The sequence below is a fragment of the Felis catus genome, chromosome B2 (assembly GCF_018350175.1).
Source record: "Felis catus isolate Fca126 chromosome B2, F.catus_Fca126_mat1.0, whole genome shotgun sequence".
Lineage (NCBI taxonomy): Eukaryota > Metazoa > Chordata > Mammalia > Carnivora > Felidae > Felis > Felis catus.
This window is the reverse complement of record NC_058372.1, coordinates 30,924,550-30,944,477: the sequence shown is the minus strand read 5'-3', so window position 1 is coordinate 30,944,477 and position 19,928 is coordinate 30,924,550. Positions and strand designations below refer to the sequence as shown.

Here is a 19,928-nt window from a genome sequence, read left to right as displayed (position 1 = left end):
TCTAGAACCCTGGTCCTCCTGGGCAGAAGGGGTGAGCAGCCCGGGCAGGGCTCAGCCTGCACCACATCTCCATGTCCCAGGCTTAGAAGGGCAGCTCTGTGAGGTGGAGACAGACGAGTGTGCCTCTGCTCCTTGCCTGAACCACGCTGACTGCCAGGACCTCCTCAACGGCTTCCTGTGTGTCTGCCTGCCTGGTGAGTACAGATTCCACTCCAGTCCTTCAGCCCAGGCCCCTGAACCACAGTGCAGGCCCGGCAATCCCAAACCTTTTGAAGTTCACCCTGGCTTGGCCAACGAGGCTCCCATTTCTCCCAACTCCTCTGCTCCCCCAACTCTCTTCTGTTACATCCCAAACCTTCCTCGCCTACTCATCCACCTTTATCTCTGTCCTGCCAAATTACCCAAATCGTCCCTTCTGGCCCTCCTCCAGAGTCCGCTCGTGGGGATCCCAGGCTGGTCTTGGCACTGCTCACCCTGGATGCAGGGAAAACTGCCCCCGGCCTTCCTTCTCCACCATTATCGATCCCTCTGTTCCCTGATGTGATGATAACAGATGTTTCTTGAATATTTGCTCCAGGCCAGGCACTTGGCTGTGTACTTTTCAGGCATTACCTCCTTTAATCCTTTCATTGACACCATAAGGTAGGTTCTATTATTCCCCTTTTACAGAAGAGGACACTGCAGCCTAGAGAGCTTGAGTAACTTGCCCAAAGTCACACAACTGGCAGGTGCGGAACATCATCCTCCTGTCACCTCCACCTGCCCCAGGTGTCTTCTCTGGGAAGCCCCCCAGATTCACTTTTCCTGCTGAGGGGAGGGGCCACGACTTGCATTTATGCTTTTGATACATAGTATTTTCACCATTCACACACACAGCCAGTTGCACCTTCTTTATATAAAGAATGAAGTTACTAAGATATGCTGTTATGTTCTGAAATTCAAATCACTCTTTGAGCAGCCCCCAGATTGGTACCTTCATTATATAATGATACATGCAGATGAACCTCCAAACCAAGCCATTTGAAACAAGATTCTCTTCACTGCAATTCATAGGAATGTTATTTCTGTCTGTGTAAATAGAATGTTAAATAGCGGCATTAACCCTAAATTTCTTGTTTGAATCCATGAAATCATACCTGTACATCTCAGTCACAAATATTTGTAACAAACTCCCTGATGAATCCAAAGTCACAAAAGAAAGAAAAAGAAGGAAAGGAGAGGAGAGGGGAAGGGAAGGGAGGGGAGGGGAGGGGAGGGGAGGGGAGGAGAGGAGAGGAGAGGAGAGGAGAGGAGAGGAGAGGAGAGGAGAGGAGAGGAGAGGAGAGGAGAGGAGAGGAAAGAGAACCTTTACCATCTCTCCCCACTTACTCCCTGCCCCCCAGGATTCACTGGCTCCCGGTGTGAGGAGGACATCGATGAGTGTGGAAGCTCTCCCTGTGCCAACGGTGGGCAGTGCCAGGACCAGCCTGGATCATTCCACTGCGAGTGTCTTCCAGGTAGACCAGTGCTCAAACACTGGAGGGAAGAGTGGGGGCCAAGTGCAGACTCCCCTGCAGGTCCCTGACCCTCCTGCTGTGCCATAGGCTTTGAAGGCCCTCGCTGTCAGGCCGAGGTGGATGAGTGTCTGAGTGGCCCATGCCCCACTGGAGCAAGCTGCCTGGATCTCCCAGGAGCCTTCTTTTGCCTCTGCCCCTCTGGCTTCACAGGTAAGCAGGGGAGGTGTTAGAAAGGACTGGCAGGATAGTTGAGTCCATTAGGGGTGGAGCAGAGGTCCTTGCTGGATATTCAAGGGTTGGAATGTAAAAAGAGAATGAGAATGGAACCCCTTCAAATTATTCAATGCAAAACTTGCACAACCTGAGGCTGACAGCAGGTGTTATTTACAGGGCCCACACTGGGCCCAACATGAATGGTGTGATTAGGGCTTGGAAACAGAATGGGGTTCAAGACGAAGCCATTCATTTCCTTATTTAGAATGTATTAAGTGCCTCCTATGCACAGCCAGACACAGACACAAGTTGGTAAGAGACCTGCCCTCCTCAAGTGGCTTTAAATCTAGTGCAGAGAGACCAAGAAGTCTCCTGTTGGGTATGGCCACAGGTGCTCTGAGAGAGGACTGCACAGGATTCTATAAAAGCACAAAGGACCAGCCAACCAGGCTAGAGATGAGAAGGCTTCATGAGGAGGTAATGGCTGAGCTGAGTCTGGAAGAATGAGTAGGAGTTTGTCAAGACAGAATGATTACATGTTTTAGCTGCAGGTAACTGCATTGCGAAATGATGCCATGCAGGACCCTGTGTGCCATTCTGAGGAAGTTAGACAGTATCCTGAGGCAACAGGGAGCCACTGAAGGACAGGTTCGTGGGGAGTGAGCAAGTCATATGTAAAAAGTGGCTTTGGCCCCATCAAGGACATAGAGGGACTCTGTTTTCCCTGTGACCCATCTCCCCACCCCAGGTCATCTCTGTGAGGTTCCCCTGTGTGCCCCCAACCTGTGCCAGCCCAAGCAAAAATGCCAAGATCAGGAAGACAAGGCTCACTGCCTCTGCCCTGACGGAAGCCCTGGCTGTGCCCCCGTTGAGGACAACTGCACCTGCCACCACGGACACTGCCAGAGGTAACCTTCCACTGTCCTCTGGGTCCTCCTCAGCTAGGCCAGGGGGAGACAACCAGGGAGGGGTGAGTCTGCAAGAAATGACCAATAGGGAAGAAGAAGGAAGTGGCTAAGTTCTGAGGTCAAAGCCAAGGTGAGGGATCCACTAGTGAGTGCTATCCCGTGAGGGGAGAGTTCATAAATAACAGAAGAAACGGAGGGCTAGAGGGTCAGAACAGGAAGAAAAACATGAAATCCCAGGGCCAACTAATCATACATTAGAGGGGTACCTGGGTGGTTCAGTCGGTGGAGCGTCCGACTTCGGCTCAGGTCATGATCTCACAGTTCATGAGTTCAGGCCCCGCGTCCAAGCTGTGCTGACAGCTCGGAGCCTGGAGCCTGCTTCAGATTCTGTGTCTCCCTCTCTCTCTCTGCCCTTCTCCCACTCTCACTCTGTCTCTCTCTCTCTCTCAAAAATAAAAAATTGAAAAATTTGAAAAAAAATCATACATTAGACAAATATTGAACATCTACTATGTGTGGATACTTTTCCAGGCACTGGAGGAATAGCACAAAACGAAAGAGACAAAGTGTCTGTTCTCATGGAGCTCTCATTCTAATGAGGAAAGACAGATAATAAACAAATTATAGAAGAAATGTATATACATATTCATACGTATAGTCGGAGAAAACAAGCAGGAGGCAGGTATGGAAGGGGAAAATGCTGAGAACAGAGCCACTGAAGAAGGGGACCAGAGTCTCAGGGCCAAAAAAAAGAAGAGATCAGAGAGCTGGGTGGCTCAGTTGGTTCAATTTCCAACTCTTGACCTCAGCTCAGGATGTGATCTCAGCGTGGTGAGTTCAGGTCCCACGCTGGATTGGACTCCGGAATGGGCGTGAAGCCTACTTAAAAACAGAAGAGGTGCCTGGATGGCTCAGTCAGTTCAGCATCTGACTTCGGCTCAAGTTGTGATCTCGCGGCTGACAGCTCAGAGCCTGGAGCCAGCCTCAAATTCTGTGTCTTCCTCTCTCTCTGCCCCTCCCCACTCACACCCTGTCTCTCTCTCTCTCTCTCTCTCTCTCTCTCTCTCTCTCTCTCTCTCTCTCTCGAAAATGAACATGAAAAAGAAAAAAAAAAGAAAGTCATAGGGGTCTAACCAATGATGAGGAGTGGGGAGGGGAGAAGAAAAAATCACCAGAGGGGCGCCTGGGTGGCGCAGTCGGTTAAGCGTCCAACTTCAGCCAGGTCACGATCTCGCGGTCCGTGAGTTCGAGCCCCGCGTCGGGATCTGGGCTGATGGCTCAGAGCCTGGAGCCTGTTTCAGATTCTGTGTCTCCCTCTCTCTCTGCCCCTCCCCCGTTCATGCTGTGTCTCTCTCTGTCCCAAAAATAAATAAACGTTGAAAAAAAATTAAAAAAAAAAAAATCACCAGAAGAAGAAAACCACCCTTCTTTTTCTTGTTATGACCAGATCCTCATGTGTGTGTGATGTGGGATGGACAGGACCAGAATGTGAAGCAGAGCTAGGGGGCTGCATCTCCACGCCCTGTGCGCATGGGGGGACCTGCCACCCCCAGCCCTCGGGCTACAACTGTACCTGCCCCACAGGCTACACAGGTGAGGCCCTTCCCAAACCACAGACATTCTGGGCTGGCCACCTCTAATCAAGAGCAAGACCAGTAGAGGCATGTGTCCAAGGCCTCTGGGTCTTGGTCACCACCAAGGAGAACTGGGCATGTGCTGCAGGGACCACAGGCGATATGCAGGAGGTGGTAAGAAAAGAAAAGAGGTTGGATGGAAGACAAAAGGGATGGGGATGAGGAAAAGGAAGGGGAGATAAGAGGAGGAAGACAGAGAGAAGAGGATGCCCTTTCTCAGACCCCACTCATTTCCCTCAGGCCCCACCTGCAGCGAGGAGCTAACGGCTTGTCACTCAGGGCCCTGTCTCAACGGTGGCTCCTGTAGCCCCAGCCCTGGGGGCTATTCCTGCACCTGCCCTCGGAGCCACACTGGGCCCCGCTGCCAGACAAGCACTGACCACTGTGCCTCTGGTGAGTACCTACCATGTTCTGGGGCTGGGCCACAGGTGGATGGAGGAACTGGTCAGGGTGTGTTGGTGCCATCTGATAAAAATCAACTGGCCACCACGAGCTGCAGTTTTGATGGGGGTAGCAGGGAGTGCTGTGTATGTCCTGTGCGGGGTGTGACTAAGGTCACAGGCCAAGTATGGGTAAGGACCCAACCCCTCACAGCCTCCTCTCTCCAGCCCCGTGCCTCAATGGGGCTACCTGTGTGAACAGGCCTGGCACCTCCTCCTGCCTCTGTGCTACGGGCTTCCAAGGCCCACGCTGTGAGGGAAGGACCCGTCCTAGCTGTGCAGACAAGTGAGCAAAGACCCCTAGAGGAAGGGAAGGGGCCCCTCAGCCTTCCCACCCTTCCTGTCCATCTCCTCTGGGACTCCAGGCTGCCTTGAATCCACATCCCACATCCTTTCACTATGACTCCCTTTCTGGTTTCCTATCTCATCACCGCGTCACACACTCCCTCCCCTTTGGTTGCCGGGACTGCCTCCCACCATGCCTTGTCTCTGTCCTGTCCAGCCCCTGTAGGAACAGGGCAACCTGCCAAGATGGTCCTCAGGGTCCCCACTGCCTCTGCCCCCCTGGCTACACAGGAGACAGCTGCCAGGTGAGGGGTGCTGAGCCAAGTGTGCTGAGGAGGGCGGTGGCTGATGGGCTCTAGTGGGAGGGTCTCAGGGACTAGAAGAGCAGGGAGCTTGGGAAGGTAACCACATGAAAGGGGGTGTGGAATCTGGGAGTTGAGCTCTAGCTTGAGGTTTGCATGGAGTAGGGGTAAGGAAAGGATTTCTGATCCCAGGAACTGTTCTGAGATGTGGGGGTGGGGGAGGGAGGCTATCACCTGGCCCCAGACCATTCAGGAGAGAGCTTGACAGGTAAGGATTTTGAGCAGCTGGCAGAAGACCATCTCTGGGCCTGAACACATGACACTCAGTCTTGTCCCATGCTCTCTCCTAAACCTCAGACTCTGGTGGACATCTGTGCCCAGAAGCCCTGTCCACACAATTCCCACTGCCTCCAGACTGGGCCCTCCTTCCAGTGCCTGTGCCTCCAGGGATGGACCGGGCCTCTCTGCAACCTTCCGCTGTCCTCCTGCCAGAAGGCCGCTTTGAGCCAAGGTACTAACCCAAGGACCAACTGGGGAACAGATGAAGAGAGAAAGGGTGTCCCTCTCTACCCGATCCCTAAGGGCATCCACATACAACCTTTGACCAAAACAACCAACTAAGAGTCAAAGTAACACAGACCAACCACTACTGCTGATTCTATAGCTCAGCCCTCCTATCACCATGCTCAAAGCAACTCAAGCAACACCAACCAACCCAGACAACAAGACTCCAGTTTATCACAACCACTGAGACATAACTCCATGTGAAGCAACTCAACTCTGTCACTATCATCATAACTCAGCTAGAATGGATCACACTTAACCCAACTTCACTCAACTGCTGCTCCCAATCATTTTCATGTTATGCCAACCCCCTTGTGAAAGAATACCCCCCCTCATTCCAATGAGGTTTAATATGAGCAGAACTCAGGAAAGAGACTACTGTGGGGTTAGGGGATGGGAATCACAGTGAGAGAACATCACAGGATGCCAATTCAGGGGACAGACTTAGGCACCTAAAGTTTCCGCTGAGTTCTTTCTTCCTTGACATTTGTTTTAAGCCAAGAATACAGTTGCTTATAACGCTCTAATAAGTTTAACAAGAGGTATCTCTCTCCATTCTGGCAGAACAGGCAGGAGGGGGATCTTGATGTCTTAATCTCTTCAGCACCAGAATTTATTGACTCCTCAGGCTCCAAGTGGCCTCCACCCACCCCAGGAATGTCAGTGATCCCCATGAGCCTCTCTGCTCTGTGTCTGGGGCCCCTGAGAACCTAACTTAGCTTTGTCTATCCCTGTTTGCCTTTCTTCTCAGGCACAGAAGTTTCTTCCCTGTGCCAGAATGGAGGTCTCTGCATCGACAGTGGCTCCTCCTATTTCTGCCACTGCCCCCCTGGATTCCAAGGCAGCGTATGTCAGGACAGGGTGAACCCATGTGAGTCCAGGCCCTGCCAGCATGGGGCCACATGCATGGCCCAGCCCACTGGGTATCTCTGCCAGGTAAGCCGGTCTAGAGGATAGCAGTAGGGGAGACAAGCGTGGGTGGATGTGGGAAAAGCAGTTGAGGGGGCGTGTAGTGATGTATTCATTTCCCTTTCCTTTACCCACATACCCAACCAACCACCAAGTCATGCCATTTTGCCTCCTAAATCTTTCTCAGTTCTGTCCTTCCTCCTTCACCCTTTGTCCCACTGCCTCAGTCTAGGCCTTTGCTGCCTTCCACCGTCCTCCACACATGGAGCACCATCCTATTGTCCCTGCCTCCCCACTTGTCCACCTATAGGCTCAACCTTTACTCCACTACCAGGGTGCTCTGTTGAAAACGTTAAGCTGACCTGACACTCCCCTGCTTAAAACCCTTCAGTGGCTGCCCACCTCTTTTGAAAAAAAAAAAAAAAAATTCTTTTAATGTTTATTTATTTTTGACAGAGAGAGACAGAGCATGAGCGGGGGAGGGGCAGAGAGCAAGGGAGACACAGAATCCAAAGCAGGCTCCAGGCTCTGAGCTGTCAGCACAGAGCCCGACACGGGTCTAGAACTCACAGACCGCGAGATCATGACCTGAGCCTAAGTCGGACGCCCAACTGACTGAGCCACCCAGGCGCCCCACTGTGGTTCTTTGATAGTGAAATCTAAGGCCAGCGTGACCCAGCCTTGCCTGCTTCTTAGGTCTCATGTCCCCACACCCCCGCCCTCCTACTCTCTGCTCCAGCTGCTGTTGGCTTCCCTACACACCCCTTATACTGGCTCTCCAGTGTCCTTCCCCACCCACTTCCACTGGACGGTGCTCAACAGGTGCCTTCCTCAGGGAAATGTCCCTAACTTCTCTCCAGACTGGGTTTGGGCCTCTCCCTCGTGGTTCAGATCACTGAGCAGAAGAGGCAAAGCTGGGATTCAAGTCCAAGCAGCCTGATGCCTGTACTCAGAAGGCTGACTTTGGATAAAAGGTGTGATGCAAATTCCCCAACCATCCTCTTTAACTTTTTAATTTTATTCTTTAACTTTTTATTATGACCATTTTCAAACACACAAAAGCAATGTACTAATTAGTAGCAAACACCCCTTCACCCAACACTCAGCTTTACCTCCCCTTTCCTGAGACTCCTTCCCTCCGATATCTCCAAGATACCCCCTTACCCGCTTCTCCCAGCCCTCCAGCCACTCCTCACACTCTCTGTAATTCCCTTTTGCTCCACCTTTCTGAAGCCTGGTACTGCATTCTTGCATGCTCTCCTTCCTCTTGCAAGAACTCAGCACATGGTACAGACCTCAGCGATGACCCTTCTCCCACTAGCAGAAAGGTAAACAATTGGAAAATGGCTAAGGGTACTGGTTATGAAGTCACAGACTTGCACTGAATCCCAGCTCTGCCACCTGCTAGCCGAGTCATGCAGTCTTTCCAGGAATCATTTGCCTTTTCTGTAAAGTGAGAATCAAATGAGATAATTCACATACAAGTTTGTTGGGAGGGTTTTATGAGCTTATGTATAGAAATCATGCAATAAATGCTAGCTGTCTCTCTGGTTTACTGAGAACGTCATGGAAGCAGGGATGAGTTCTAATTTTCTTCATGTTCCTAGTGCCTACAACAGTGCCTGGCACGAAGCAGGCATTCAATAAACACTTACAAATTAATTAAGAAAGCATGACAGAGCCTGGGGGTGAGGCGTGTGATTGAGGGAGGGAGGTCTTACCAAAAACAGAACTATGTCTAATAGCATTGTATCATAAGATGGTTTGGGACTGCTGGAGCAGTTAAATTGCCCACTATTGAACAAGGGTATAGCATGGAGTTGAGATACAAGGGTGAAGCTACACAGGGCTGTGATGGATGATCAGTTGAGTGATACTCTGAACTGGAAGGTAGGGAAGGGATTGGGCAGACTGTCTTGAGCTGGCTCCCCTGTACTGTTGAGATGGGCTGGATTATTGGTTCCGTCTGACCCTCTTTGCCGGCAGTGTGCCCCAGGCTACAATGGACAGAACTGCTCAAAGGAATCCAACGCTTGTCAATCCCAGCCCTGTCACAACCATGGGACCTGCACCCCCAAACCTGGAGGCTTCTACTGCACCTGCCCTCCAGGTTTTGTGGGGCTGCGCTGTGAAGGGGACGTAGATGAGTGTCTGGATCAGCCCTGCCACCCCCCAGGCACTGCAGCCTGCCACTCTCTGGCCAATGCCTTCTACTGCCAATGTCTGCCTGGATACACGGGTGAGGCCTGGGAGGGTGTGTGCAGGCATCTCTGTGGCACAGCTGAGTTGACAACCCCCACCCACAAGGCAGCCTAGTCATCATGTCCATCCCCCTGCCTCCCCACCCCAGGGAATATGCCCCAGGATCCCTTCCTGTGCAGGTAGTACTGGGTCAATTCCCAGTAATGAGCTAGGAAGGGGGCAATGACTGAAGTAGCGTATGACATCTAACCCCACCCACCACAGGCCAGTGGTGTGAAGTGGAGACAGACCCTTGCCAGAGCCAGCCCTGCTCCAACGGAGGGTCTTGTGAGACAACAGCAGGACCACCCCTGGGTTTCACCTGCCACTGCCTCCAGGTAAGTAACCACAAAGCAGTCTTCTCTGTTTCCCCCAACACTGGTGCCAGGTGAGAATGCCTGAGTGGGATCCTAGAGGGGAGTCTAGGGAGCACTGGAGTGGGAATTATTGACGAGAACCAGCCCATGTGAATGGCGATGAGTGGCTCTCAGAAGCAGTTCAGGGGGGCAGGCAGGATCAGGTGTTAGCATGAATGGATTTTTAGAAATCATTGGCACTGCCCAAGGTAAGGCCCCAGAGTCAAGCTGGGCGACCTTGGGTAAGTTCTTTTACGTGTGTGTGTGTGTGTGCGCGCGCGCGTGCACGTGTGGACCTCAGATGCATGAAATCAGGTTAATCATAAGCCTTTGTTCATGATACACTATCATCATTGGTTTGTGCATGGCCTTCTTTTTATTATTCTTACAACATAATACCCAGGAACCTAACCTAAGAATTACAACAGTAACGATGACTCACACGTACTTATATCTTCCTCTATCCTCTTCCCCTTCCAGAGAAAGAGAGTTTACCACCCTATGTCCAAGGATTAAGATAATATTCATTTAATACCACTCTATTAAGTGTTTAGTCTTCCAGGTTGTTGCACACAGCGGTGGTTCGTCCGTTTTCACTGTGTAATATGTCATTATGTGAAAAAACCATGGGCTATGGTTTCAACATCTATAAAATGACTTGATATAAACCTGATGTTCTCTGAGGCCCCTTCCAGATATGAGATTCTAGGGCCATCTGTGTTATCTTAACCCGAGAGTTTGCTTGGGGGGGAGTGGGAAGAATAATACAAGGGCCTTCCCCAACATCTCTCTCCTCTCCACAGGGTTTTGAGGGCCCTACCTGCAACCACAGAGCCCCCTCCTGTGGCCACCACCACTGCCACCATGGTGGCCTGTGTCTGCCCTCCCCCAAGCCTGGCTTCCCACCCCGCTGTGCCTGCCTCAATGGCTACGGGGGCCCTGACTGCCTGACCCCACCTGCTCCTCATGGCTGTGGCCCTCCTTCTCCATGCCTACACAATGGCAGTTGCTCAGAGATCCCTGGGCTGGGGTCCCCAGCCTTCCGATGCTCCTGCCCTCCCAGCTCTCCAGGGCCCCGGTGTCAGAGGCCTGGAGCAAAGGGATGTGAGGGCAGAGGTGGAGATGGGGCCTGTGATGCTGGCTGCAGCGGCCCTGGAGGAAATTGGGATGGGGGAGACTGCTCCCTAGGGGTTCCGGACCCCTGGAAGGGCTGTCCTTCCCACTCCCGGTGTTGGCTTCTCTTCCGGGATGGACAGTGCCACCCACAGTGTGACTCTGCAGAGTGTCTGTTCGATGGCTACGACTGTGAGACTCCTCCAGCCTGCACGTGAGCCTAAAACCCTGACTTCAGGTTGGGGGTGGGGAGGCCTCTAAGTTACAGTGTGACCACAGCCTCAGGCTCCAGGCAGTTTCCACCCTTGATAACCATTGCCAAGTAGGGGTGGAAGACACTAGGCTCCAGCCCAGGGGAATAGGGCAGCATCAATATTTAACATGGGGACCAGGAAGGAGGGCACTGCCTCTGTCTGGGCTCCTAAGAGTTGTGAGAGCTCTGGCCTCAAGCCTCTCTAAGACCTGTTGCCATGGAGTATCTCCCCTAACAACCAGCACCCCTGAGGGAAAAGGTCTTTGGACTCTCCTTCAGGGAGACAGGAGAGCTTGGGAGGGTAGGGAGAAGGGACAGTCTTAGGAAACAAGGGTGTCATAGACATTAGAGTGTCTCAACTACCTACCACCCAGGGCCTGACTAAGCCCATTGCTCTGGAGCTGTATCCACTTAGCAACCTGTGCCCTAGAGGCAGTGGAATATCAGGCATCTCTCTGGAATGAAGAAGGGGGTCAAGTTTCTTTGGGGATCCTGAGTCCCTCTCTCCTCACCCCACAGTCCAGCCTATGACCAGTACTGCCGTGATCACTTCCACAACGAGCACTGCGAGAAAGGCTGCAACACTGCAGAATGTGGCTGGGATGGGGGTGACTGCAGGCCCAAAGATGGAGATTCAGAATGGGGGCCCTCCCTGGCCCTGCTGGTGGTGCTGAGCCCCCCAGCCCTGGACCAGCAGCTGCTTGCCCTGGCCCGGGTGCTATCCCTGACTCTGAGAGTGGGGCTCTGGGTAAGGAAGGACAGTGATGGCAAGGACATGGTGTACCCCTATCCTGGGGCCCAGGCCGAAGAGGAGCTAGTAGGAACCCTGGATCCCTCTCATCAGGAGAGAGCAGCCCCTCAAACACAGCCTGGGGGCAAGGAAACAGACTCTCTCAGCACTGGGTAAGAAGGCCGGGCAGGAGGATGGGACAGACACTAGTGTTTTAATGGGTGGAGGGAAGGGAGCCAGCAAGCAACACACAGGACTCTAAGGCGCCTCCCCCACAGGTTTGTGGTAGTGATGGGTGTGGATTTGTCCCGCTGTGGCCCTGACCACCCTGCATCCCGCTGTCCCTGGGACCCTGGGCTCTTGCTCCGCTTCCTTGCTGCAATGGCTGCAGTGGGGGCCCTGGAGCACCTACTGCCAGGACCACTGCTGGCTGCCCATCCTCGTGCTGGCACCGGTAGGTGACCCCGTCATTTCCGCTGACTTTGCTCCCAGACCCCCTTTCATGCCAGCAACGAGCAATGGAGGCCAAATGACATGGGATTGCAGGGACCCCAAATGTTCTGTGTGGAGACTTTACCCTCATGAACCTCTCATTCTCTAATTGGATCTCCTCATGACCCATTTGCTCTCCAGTCTCCTCCCTTATTTCCCGAAGTACTTTATCCTAGCCTTTACCATAGACCTCCCACAAACCTTGGGTTCTGGTCTATCCTGTCTACTAAGTCCAATCATCCCTCTGCCAAACAGCTCACACTACATGAAAAAACTCCTATAGCACTTATGAGGTGCCAGACCTTGCTCTAAGCGCTTTATAACATTAACTCATTTAATCCTTCCAACAATGCCACGAGGCAGGTACAATTATTGTTCCCACTTTACAGATGGGGAAACTGAAACAAAAAGAAGTTACTGCACTTGCCTGAAGGTCTCACAGTAGTACTCAGCCTCACCAGAAATGGTCTCTTTTTGTGACTGTGTCTCTCCCACCAGCACCACCAACCAACCAGCTTCCCTGGCCTGTGCTGTGCTCACCAGTGGCTGGGGTGCTCCTCCTGGCCCTTGGGGCTCTTCTCGTCCTTCAGCTCATCCGGCGGCGGCGCCGTGAGCATGGGGCCCTCTGGCTGCCCCCTGGGTTCATTCGAAGGCCTCGAACTCAGCCCACTCCCCGCAGACGCCGGCCTCCCCTGGGTGAAGATAGCATCGGCCTCAAGTAAGAGTGAGGATGAACCCAGGCTCTGGGAAAGACTCTTTCCTGTGGAGATTGATGATCAGAAGTTGATGACAGAGGAAGGGGAGGGGGGAAGGAAGGCTGCTGGAAATCCTGGGGACCCTGAAAGTCCCCTACCCACACACCCCCTTCCAGGGCACTGAAGCCAGAGGCAGAAGTTGATGAGGATGGAGTTGTGATGTGCTCAGGCACCAAAGAAGGCGAAGAGGTGGGCCAGGTGAAACCACTGGGACAGAAATGGTCCTGAGGTGATGGTGGAGTTAAAGGGACAAGTCAACTTTCCTTCACTGATCCTTGTTCTGATCCCCAAGGCTGAGGAAATGGCCTCACCCTCCAAGTGCCAGCTCTGTCCTCTGAGGGGTGACTGTCAGGAGCTCCCCCAGGCAGCCATGCTGACTCCTCCCCAGGAATCTGAGATGGATGTCCCTGACGTGGATACCCGTGGGCCTGGTATGTAAGACAACCAGATCAAGAAAAGGAAAACTCCCTTTGACTCTTCTAGAATCAGAAAGCCTTTTGATATTCGAGCTGAAAAAACTAACCTTAGAGTTAGTGCCTTAGAATTGTGGTTCTCAAAGTGTGGTCCCCAGACAGAAGAATCAGTTTCACCAGGGAAATTGTTAGAAATACAAATTCTCAGGCTCCACTCCAGAGCTATTGACTCAGAAATTCAAGATATTGGGAAATCTGTGTTTTAACCAGCCCTCCAGGTAAGTTTGATCCAGACTCAAGTTTGAGAACCACTGCCCTACAATGTTAAAGAATTATGCCTACTGGCTCCTTTTATAGATGAGGAAACTGAAGCACAGAGAAAAGTAGAAAAGTCATTTGACTAAAGCCACATAAAGTCAAGAGCCAGAGCTGGGCTTCCTGACACTTGAGGCTATGATTCTCCATTAACCTCCAAGTTCTCCTCCTACCCCAGTTACGTCCTTTTGATTGACTTGTCTCCCATCCCTCATGTCTCTCACCCACAGATGGGGTGACAGCCCTGATGTCAGCAGTTTGCTGTGGGGGAGTGGAGTCCAGGACCTTCCAGGGGTCATGGTTGGGAAGCCCTGAACCCTGGGAACCTCTGTTGGGTGGAGGGGCCTGTCCCCAGGCTCACACTGTGGGTACTGGGGAGACACCCCTGCACCTGGCTGCCCGATTCTCCCGGCCAACCGCTGCCCGCCGTCTCCTTGAGGCTGGAGCCAACCCCAACCAGCCAGACCGAGCAGGGCGCACCCCTCTTCACACCGCTGTGGCTGCTGACGCTCGGGAGGTTTGCCAGGTCAGTGCACACTGGGATCGCTAAAGGGAACAGGGGGTAAACTCATAAGTAAACCTGGGCAAAAGCATCCCCTAGGGTTTGGCAGAGAGGAAGGTGATACGAGATTGGGGATCTGAAAGGAAAAACAACAGATAACTGAATATGGGTTTGGGGGTGGTTAAGAGTGTGAGGGACCTGAGCTAGCAGTCCAGAACATAACAGGGATCACTGCCCCTCTTTGGCCCCCCCAGCTCCTGCTCCGCAGCAGACAGACTGCAGTGGATGCGCGGACAGAGGACGGGACCACAGCCCTGATGCTGGCCGCTAGGCTGGCGGTGGAGGACCTGGTTGAAGAACTGATTGCAGCCCAAGCAGATGTGGGGGCCAGAGATAAATGGGGTATGAATCCGGAGAGGTTGGAGTTGTGCTATGGAGAAGTTGCACAGATGGGGTGTGAGTAAGAGGCAAAAAAAAAAAAAAAGGAAGCAGCTGAAGGACCAACTGGAGGCTGGGGGATTCCATCCCACCTAGCTGTCAGGGTGGTAAACCTGCGGTGTGGTGTCAGTATAAAACGTCGTCTTCCCCTTTCATCCTGAACAACATACACACACTGCCCTAATCCACTGGAAAATAGGCTGGGGAAGAAGTGTCTGTGAGAAGGGAAAAGGGTCTCGTGGGGGGAGGTCTCCCGGTCCCACCGTGCCCAGAACAATGCCCCATTGTCCCTCCCGCGCGCCGGTGACGTTACTAGAAGCAAGGCTTCCGGTCAACCGGCGGTCACCCAGGCAACGCTTCCGCCTTTGAAGTAACCCAGCCAGCCCGAGTAAGTCCTTCCCTCTAAACCAGAATCCGTGGGAAACAGGAACCCAGGCGTCTGGTCCCCAGCCTCTGGGTAACAACCTCCCATGTCGTCCCCTAGGAAAAACCGCGCTGCACTGGGCCGCCGCCGTGAACAACGCCCGGGCCGCCCGCTCCCTTCTCCAGGCCGGAGCCGATAAAGATGCCCAGGACGGCAGGGTTAGACCGAGAGTGGGCTCCCTACAAAAAAAAAAGAAAAAGAAAAGAAAAGAAAGAAAAACGAAGAGACAGGAAAGAAAGAGAGAGAGAAAGAGAGAGAGAGAGAGAGGGAGAAAGAAAGAAAGAAAGAAAGAGAAAGAAAAGAAAAGAAAAGAAAAGAAAAGAAAAGAAAAGAAAAGAAAAGAAAAGAAAAGAAAAGAAAAGAAAAGAAAACGAGCGTGGGAGAGGCAGAAAGAGCGGGAATGCCACGCAACCTGAATGGGGAGGGGCCAGTCGTCAAGAGAGTGGAGTCCGGAAGGGCCAGCCCTGTGGGCGTGGCCCTCCCTGATCTCGCCCTCTGGCTGTTTCTTCCGGTACAGGAGCAGACGCCGCTGTTCCTGGCGGCCCGAGAAGGGGCGGTGGAAGTAGCTCAACTGCTGCTGGGACTAGGAGCGGCCCGAGGACTGCGGGACCACGCCGGGCTAGCGCCCGGAGACATCGCTCGCCAGCGTAACCACTGGGATCTCCTGACGCTACTGGGGGGGGCGGGGTCACTGGAAGCGCGTCACAAAGCCACGCCCGGCCGCGAGGCGGAAGCCTTCCCGCGCTCGCGTACCGCGTCGGGAAGCTTGCCCCCGCGTCGGGGCGGGGCTCTGCCGCGCAACCGGACGCTGTCAGCTGGGGCTGGTCCGCGTGGGGGCGGAGCATGTCTGCAAACCCAGACTTTGTCATTAGAATGGGCCGCGCGTGGGGGTGGAGCCTATTCGCATTGCCAGAGCCCATCGAAAGGAGCAGGAGGCGGCCTGTCCCCCGGAGGCCGTAGGTTTTCTCCAGGCATGCGCGGGTCTCGGCCCAACCCTGCTGTAGTGCCAGGAAGATCCGGGGCCGCTTCCGGGGGCGGGGGTGGGGCCTCAGCCGACGATTGGCCCTGCGATTGGGTGACCCTGAGAGCCTGCGGCTCCAACACTCCAATCCCGCCTCCTTGCCTTACGCCGTCCCCGGAGCGGGGATCCCCTCAAGTCGCCTGGGATCCTCCAACCCACCAAGTAACAACTTTAAACGCGGGAGGCGAGGGTCAAAAATAGGACGCTACATGACAGGGATTCTAAAAATGAGCACCCATTATAGGACAGCCTGGAAACACTCCAGATTTTAAGATCCTGGATCCCCAGAAGTGAGGAGTCAAGAGTATTGTGTCCCTCCCAAAGTGACTATGCCCACTCCTCCTCGTCTTACACGTGGAGAAGCTGCAGCCCTGAATGAAGAGGGCCCAGCCCTTCTCCCAGAAAATAAGGGTGAGGAGCTACAGAAGGGTGGAGTGGAACCAATTACTACAAACGTAAAGGATGTAAGTTCTTTCCTGTATACGGTATCCAAAGGAAACCTCTGTCATCCACAAATAGCTGACAAATATTTACAGAGTACCTACTATGTGCCAGGCACTGTGTAGGTGCTGAAGTGTGTGAGCCAAGGGCCACTCCAGCTGATGACTCCTTGCACTTTACCCACTTCCCTCCTCAACAAACCATCCCAGGGATGAAGCGTCATTCTTCTCGCCACCACTATCTATTTAAGAACCTCAAATCTGTCATCCCATAATAAAGCTTATTTGAAGTGTTAACCTTTTTTTGGAAGAGTTGAGTGGAATGGGAAAAAATGCCACTCATGGGAATGGCTGCAAAGAGTCTTCAGAATTTTGTGCTCTAAGAACAAAGGCATCCCTTTAGGGGCCACCTGGGTGGTTCAGTTGGTTAAGCATCTGACTTGATCACAGGGTCATGAGTTCAGAGCCCTGCGCTGGGTGTGAAGCCTACGTAGGAAAAAAAAAAAAAAAAAAGTCATCTCTTTGGATGGAGGCTTTGAGTACAGTTCAAGAGTGAGAATAAGATTTGCGGGATACTGTTGTTATTTTAGAGTATCACCTGAAAGTAAGTCTCTAGTAGCCCAGGGAGAAACCACACATAACTATATATACCCTTTATCCTCTTCAAAGGGCATTTAGTTATGAGCACTTAGGAGATTCCTAAGGCCTCAAGTTAAGGCAGATGGAGAGAGCATCTCAAACATACACCTTTCAGAAACACGGTTACACCTCTTTAATGGTGATGGGCCTGAGACATGGAGGCATGAGGCATTTTGAAAGCTAATAGTAACTACCATTTATTGAGCATTCACTATATGCCAAATTATCGCAATTAATCCTCACATCAATTCTATAAGGTAGGCGCTATTAAAGCTCCATTTTACTCTTTGAGAAACTGAGGCACAGAGATTTTATTTGCCCAAGATTGCAAGGCATTAAGTGGTAGATCTCTTGATCTCTAGATCTCTTGATCACTAGAGTTGACTTCATGCTCCAAGTCACTCACCTGTAAACTTCATAATATGGCAGGTTGCCATTTAGAGGTTCCAAATATCTCTATCCTGTTCCCACCCTGGTGCCAGCGTGCCTGACCAGTATTGAGACCAAGCCAGGGAGAAGGTCATCTCCCTTTTCCATTTCTATACCCTTCATTCATAACCAGAGGAAAGTTTCCCCTGCCCCTTGTCTCACATTTGGTACATATCTTGTCCCCTGAATAGACTATAAGCACCTAGAGGGCAGGGATAACTATCCAACACATATTTATTGAATACTTACTGTGTGTTGGAGCCACTGCTAGGGGTATATGTACATGTTTGAGGGCCCAACATCCCTGGGTCTGAGTACTTTGCTTCCCACTGGAACCATGCCCCTCCCAGTCCCCATAAGTCTGTGGGAAGCTGGGACACAGAAGAGGGACAAAGCCTACATCAGGGTCCTCTTAGGAAGGGGACCTGGGGGAGTGGGCGGGGGGGGGGGGTTCTGAGGAGTAAAACCACTTCCTGTGTAGCTAGTTCCTGTGTTGACAGAAAGAGCTGAAGGGGAGGAGGGGAGTGGAAAGAACAGAGCCTAGGGTTGAGGGACTACTGAACCTCTGGAGATGTGAAGGCCAAGAGTCATTCTCTATGATAAACCCCCTCCACTACTGCAGCTGGAGACGCTTTTCCCAGTCTCTGTGCTCCCCTGGGGCGAGAGAGGTCGAGCAAGTAGTTTGGGTGGGAAAAGAGAACTGGAGGAAGTTGACAGGGATGGGCGGGGCCCGTGGGGGGGCTGACCAGGAACCCAGCTTCCTGCTCAGTACCCAGGCATCCAGCCCCTGGCTCACCCCCACCCCTTCCAGCCCCCACTCCCCTCAGGAACCTAGGGTTCCAGCCCTCCTCCCAAATTCCAGCTACCCCACCCCCATCAATTTCTCCCCTCCAGGGGATGGAGGCCGAGAGACCCCAGGAAGAAGAGAATGGTGACCAGGTGAGCTGCGCACTGGGCTGGGGAGGCTGACACTGGGAGAGAGGGAGGTAAGAGGATGTGGGGCAGGGACACAGTGAAAGGGGACTCGGGGGACTTGGAAGGGCTTGGGCAAACTGAGGCAGGAACAGAGACACAGAAAGAGGAAATGGGCTGTCAGCCTAGCCCCCTGCCCACCACACCCCCACTTGATTGGACCGGATGTCTCCCAGCATCAGGGCCCCCATCAGGATGAGCATGGCTGGCCCCCTGTGAACACCACCACTCGGCCTTGGCGATCTGCTCCTCCGTCCCCTCCTCCTCCAGGGACCCACCACACAGGTACCCTCACTCGCCCAGGGAGCTCCCTCACCTTGGTGCCCACATCCTTCCTGATCCCATTACCAAGTCCCTCTCCCCACCTCCTCCTGATTCCTCATTGCACCCCCTCAGCTCTCACTCCAAGTCATCTAGCACCACCACCCCTCCTGTCTGCCAACTTCTCTGGGTCTCTGAGCCCTACCCCTCCTCTCCCCAGCCCTGGGGCCCCGCTCGGCCTCCCTGCTCTCCCTGCAGACTGAGCTCCTTCTGGATTTGGTGGCTGAGGCCCAGTCCCGCCGCCTAGAGGAGCAAAGAGCCACCTTCCACATCCCCCAGAACCCCCCAAGCATAGCCCCAGCCCCACTTCGGCCTCTTGAGGACAGAGAACAGCTCTACAGCACTATCCTCAGTCACCAGGTGAGACACCTCCCCAGAAGGCAAGACCCAGGCTTTCTGGTCTCTTGGCCTTTGTTCTCTTTTGGGCCCTACCCCTCCTCCCCACCATCTACCCCCTGGCCAGGCCCCGGTCCCTCCATCCCCATCACAGGTATCCTACATACCCCTCTCACCAGCCTTGGCTCCTTGCAAGGCCTGCCCCTCTTAAAATCTCACCAACACTCCCTTCCCTCCACTCCTCTAGTGCCAGCGGATGGAAGCCCAGCGGTCAGAGCCTCCCCTACCCCCAGGGGGACAGGAGCTCCTGGAGTTGCTGCTGAGAGTTCAGGGTGGAGGTCGAATGGAGGAGCAAAGGTCCCGGCCCCCCACACATACCTGCTGAGACGTGAGCCCCTCCACCAGCCCCTCCACACTCCTGGGGCTCAAAGCTGGGCAGCATGCCCTCAACCCCTGCTTGGCAGGGACACCAGAGACTGGAAGACCCAGGAGAAATCTCAATATCCATCATCCTCATCCACCTTCCCGAGGAACAGAGGAGGTGAAAGTCCTGGGGGTAGGCTGGTCATTTAACTCCCTCCCCCAGTACATGGGAGCTTGAAGCAGTGAGAAGATCCCAGCCACTGAGGAACCACCCCCCCCCCATCCCAAGGAGTGGCTGGAAGTCTTGGTCCTGAGCTGTGGGGATACCCCCAGTAGTCTAGCCACTAGGCAGGATCTGAGGGCTCAGGCCTCCATCTCCCAAGAGAAGGCAAATCTCCCAAAGTTAGGGCCTGAGAGACAGTTCCACCCTCCTTCCCAGTAAGAAGGGAGAGAGGGCATTACAAAAAGGTAAGACCATTCGCCCACCCCACCACCAACACTCCCACCCCAGGACTGAGGGGCCTACAGGCTGTGAATGGACACTTAGCACTGCCCACCCTCCCTCCCCACTGCTGCTCGAGTCCGATGTTTTGGTTGTATGAATAAATGTAATTCTCCTCTGGA

At 53.3% G+C, this 19,928-nt stretch overlaps 2 protein-coding genes and 1 long non-coding RNA gene across 10 annotated transcripts in view; 2 read left to right on the top strand and 1 right to left on the bottom strand.

The window, feature by feature from the left end:
• LOC111558977 overlaps positions 1 to 15,334 on the bottom strand; it is a 25,248-nt gene extending 9,914 nt beyond the window's left edge. The window contains exons 1-3 of one of the 4 annotated variants that reach the window (XR_006597663.1): positions 15,196 to 15,334; positions 13,003 to 13,119; positions 12,477 to 12,696 (exon numbers count right to left, since the gene is read on the bottom strand). This is a non-coding gene — a long non-coding RNA (uncharacterized LOC111558977). Of the gene's footprint in view, positions 1 to 12,476; positions 12,697 to 13,002; positions 13,966 to 15,195 lie in introns of those variants that run through there. The other 3 variants (XR_006597662.1, XR_006597664.1, XR_006597661.1) reach the window with 3 other exon arrangements.
• NOTCH4 (notch receptor 4) overlaps positions 1 to 16,541 on the top strand; it is a 22,548-nt gene extending 6,007 nt beyond the window's left edge. Inside the window, exons 9-30 of one of the 3 annotated variants that reach the window (XM_045057306.1) lie at positions 81 to 194; positions 1,383 to 1,496; positions 1,584 to 1,706; positions 2,458 to 2,617; positions 4,065 to 4,210; positions 4,492 to 4,644; positions 4,860 to 4,977; positions 5,194 to 5,281; positions 5,636 to 5,789; positions 6,594 to 6,778; positions 8,738 to 8,990; positions 9,218 to 9,330; positions 10,152 to 10,675; positions 11,234 to 11,617; positions 11,723 to 11,898; positions 12,435 to 12,654; positions 12,808 to 12,880; positions 12,984 to 13,122; positions 13,650 to 13,945; positions 14,176 to 14,323; positions 14,844 to 14,941; positions 15,301 to 16,541. In XM_045057306.1, coding sequence (XP_044913241.1) covers positions 81 to 194; positions 1,383 to 1,496; positions 1,584 to 1,706; positions 2,458 to 2,617; positions 4,065 to 4,210; positions 4,492 to 4,644; positions 4,860 to 4,977; positions 5,194 to 5,281; positions 5,636 to 5,789; positions 6,594 to 6,778; positions 8,738 to 8,990; positions 9,218 to 9,330; positions 10,152 to 10,675; positions 11,234 to 11,617; positions 11,723 to 11,898; positions 12,435 to 12,654; positions 12,808 to 12,880; positions 12,984 to 13,122; positions 13,650 to 13,945; positions 14,176 to 14,323; positions 14,844 to 14,941; positions 15,301 to 16,005 — 4,484 coding nt within the window. In that variant the 3' untranslated portion in view covers positions 16,006 to 16,541. Of the gene's footprint in view, positions 1 to 80; positions 195 to 1,382; positions 1,497 to 1,583; positions 1,707 to 2,457; positions 2,618 to 4,064; positions 4,211 to 4,491; positions 4,645 to 4,859; positions 4,978 to 5,193; positions 5,282 to 5,635; positions 5,790 to 6,593; positions 6,779 to 8,737; positions 8,991 to 9,217; positions 9,331 to 10,151; positions 10,676 to 11,233; positions 11,618 to 11,722; positions 11,899 to 12,434; positions 12,655 to 12,807; positions 12,890 to 12,983; positions 13,123 to 13,649; positions 13,946 to 14,175; positions 14,324 to 14,843; positions 14,942 to 15,300 lie in introns of all 3 variants that reach the window. The other 2 variants (XM_045057305.1, XM_045057308.1) reach the window with 2 other exon arrangements.
• GPSM3 (G protein signaling modulator 3) lies at positions 15,994 to 19,928 on the top strand. Of its 3 annotated transcripts, none has more exons than XM_006931590.5 (5): positions 15,994 to 16,268; positions 18,207 to 18,251; positions 18,461 to 18,569; positions 18,766 to 18,965; positions 19,189 to 19,928. In XM_006931590.5, the coding sequence occupies exons 1-5, from the start codon at positions 16,134 to 16,136 to the stop codon at positions 19,324 to 19,326; spliced, it is 627 nt and encodes a 208-aa protein (XP_006931652.2). In that variant the 5' UTR covers positions 15,994 to 16,133; the 3' UTR covers positions 19,327 to 19,928. The 3 variants fall into 3 exon arrangements, with proteins under 3 accessions (XP_006931652.2, XP_044913256.1, XP_019685956.1); XM_045057321.1 differs by having other exon boundaries at positions 16,134 to 16,268; positions 18,467 to 18,569; XM_019830397.3 differs by lacking the exon at positions 15,994 to 16,268 and adding an exon at positions 17,812 to 17,980.

What these genes read in the sequence shown, in the direction of transcription:
- GPSM3 (XM_006931590.5), top strand. Translation starts at nt 16,134, where the DNA reads ATGCCCACTCCTCCTCGTCTTACACGTGGAGAAGCTGCAGCCCTGAAT. An exon ending in TTACTACAAACGTAAAGGAT is followed by an intron (nt 16,269 to 18,206) that starts GTAAGTTCTTTC and finishes TCTCCCCTCCAG; the next exon opens with GGGATGGAGGCCGAGAGACC. An exon ending in TCCAGGGACCCACCACACAG is followed by an intron (nt 18,570 to 18,765) that starts GTACCCTCACTC and finishes TCCTCTCCCCAG; the next exon opens with CCCTGGGGCCCCGCTCGGCC.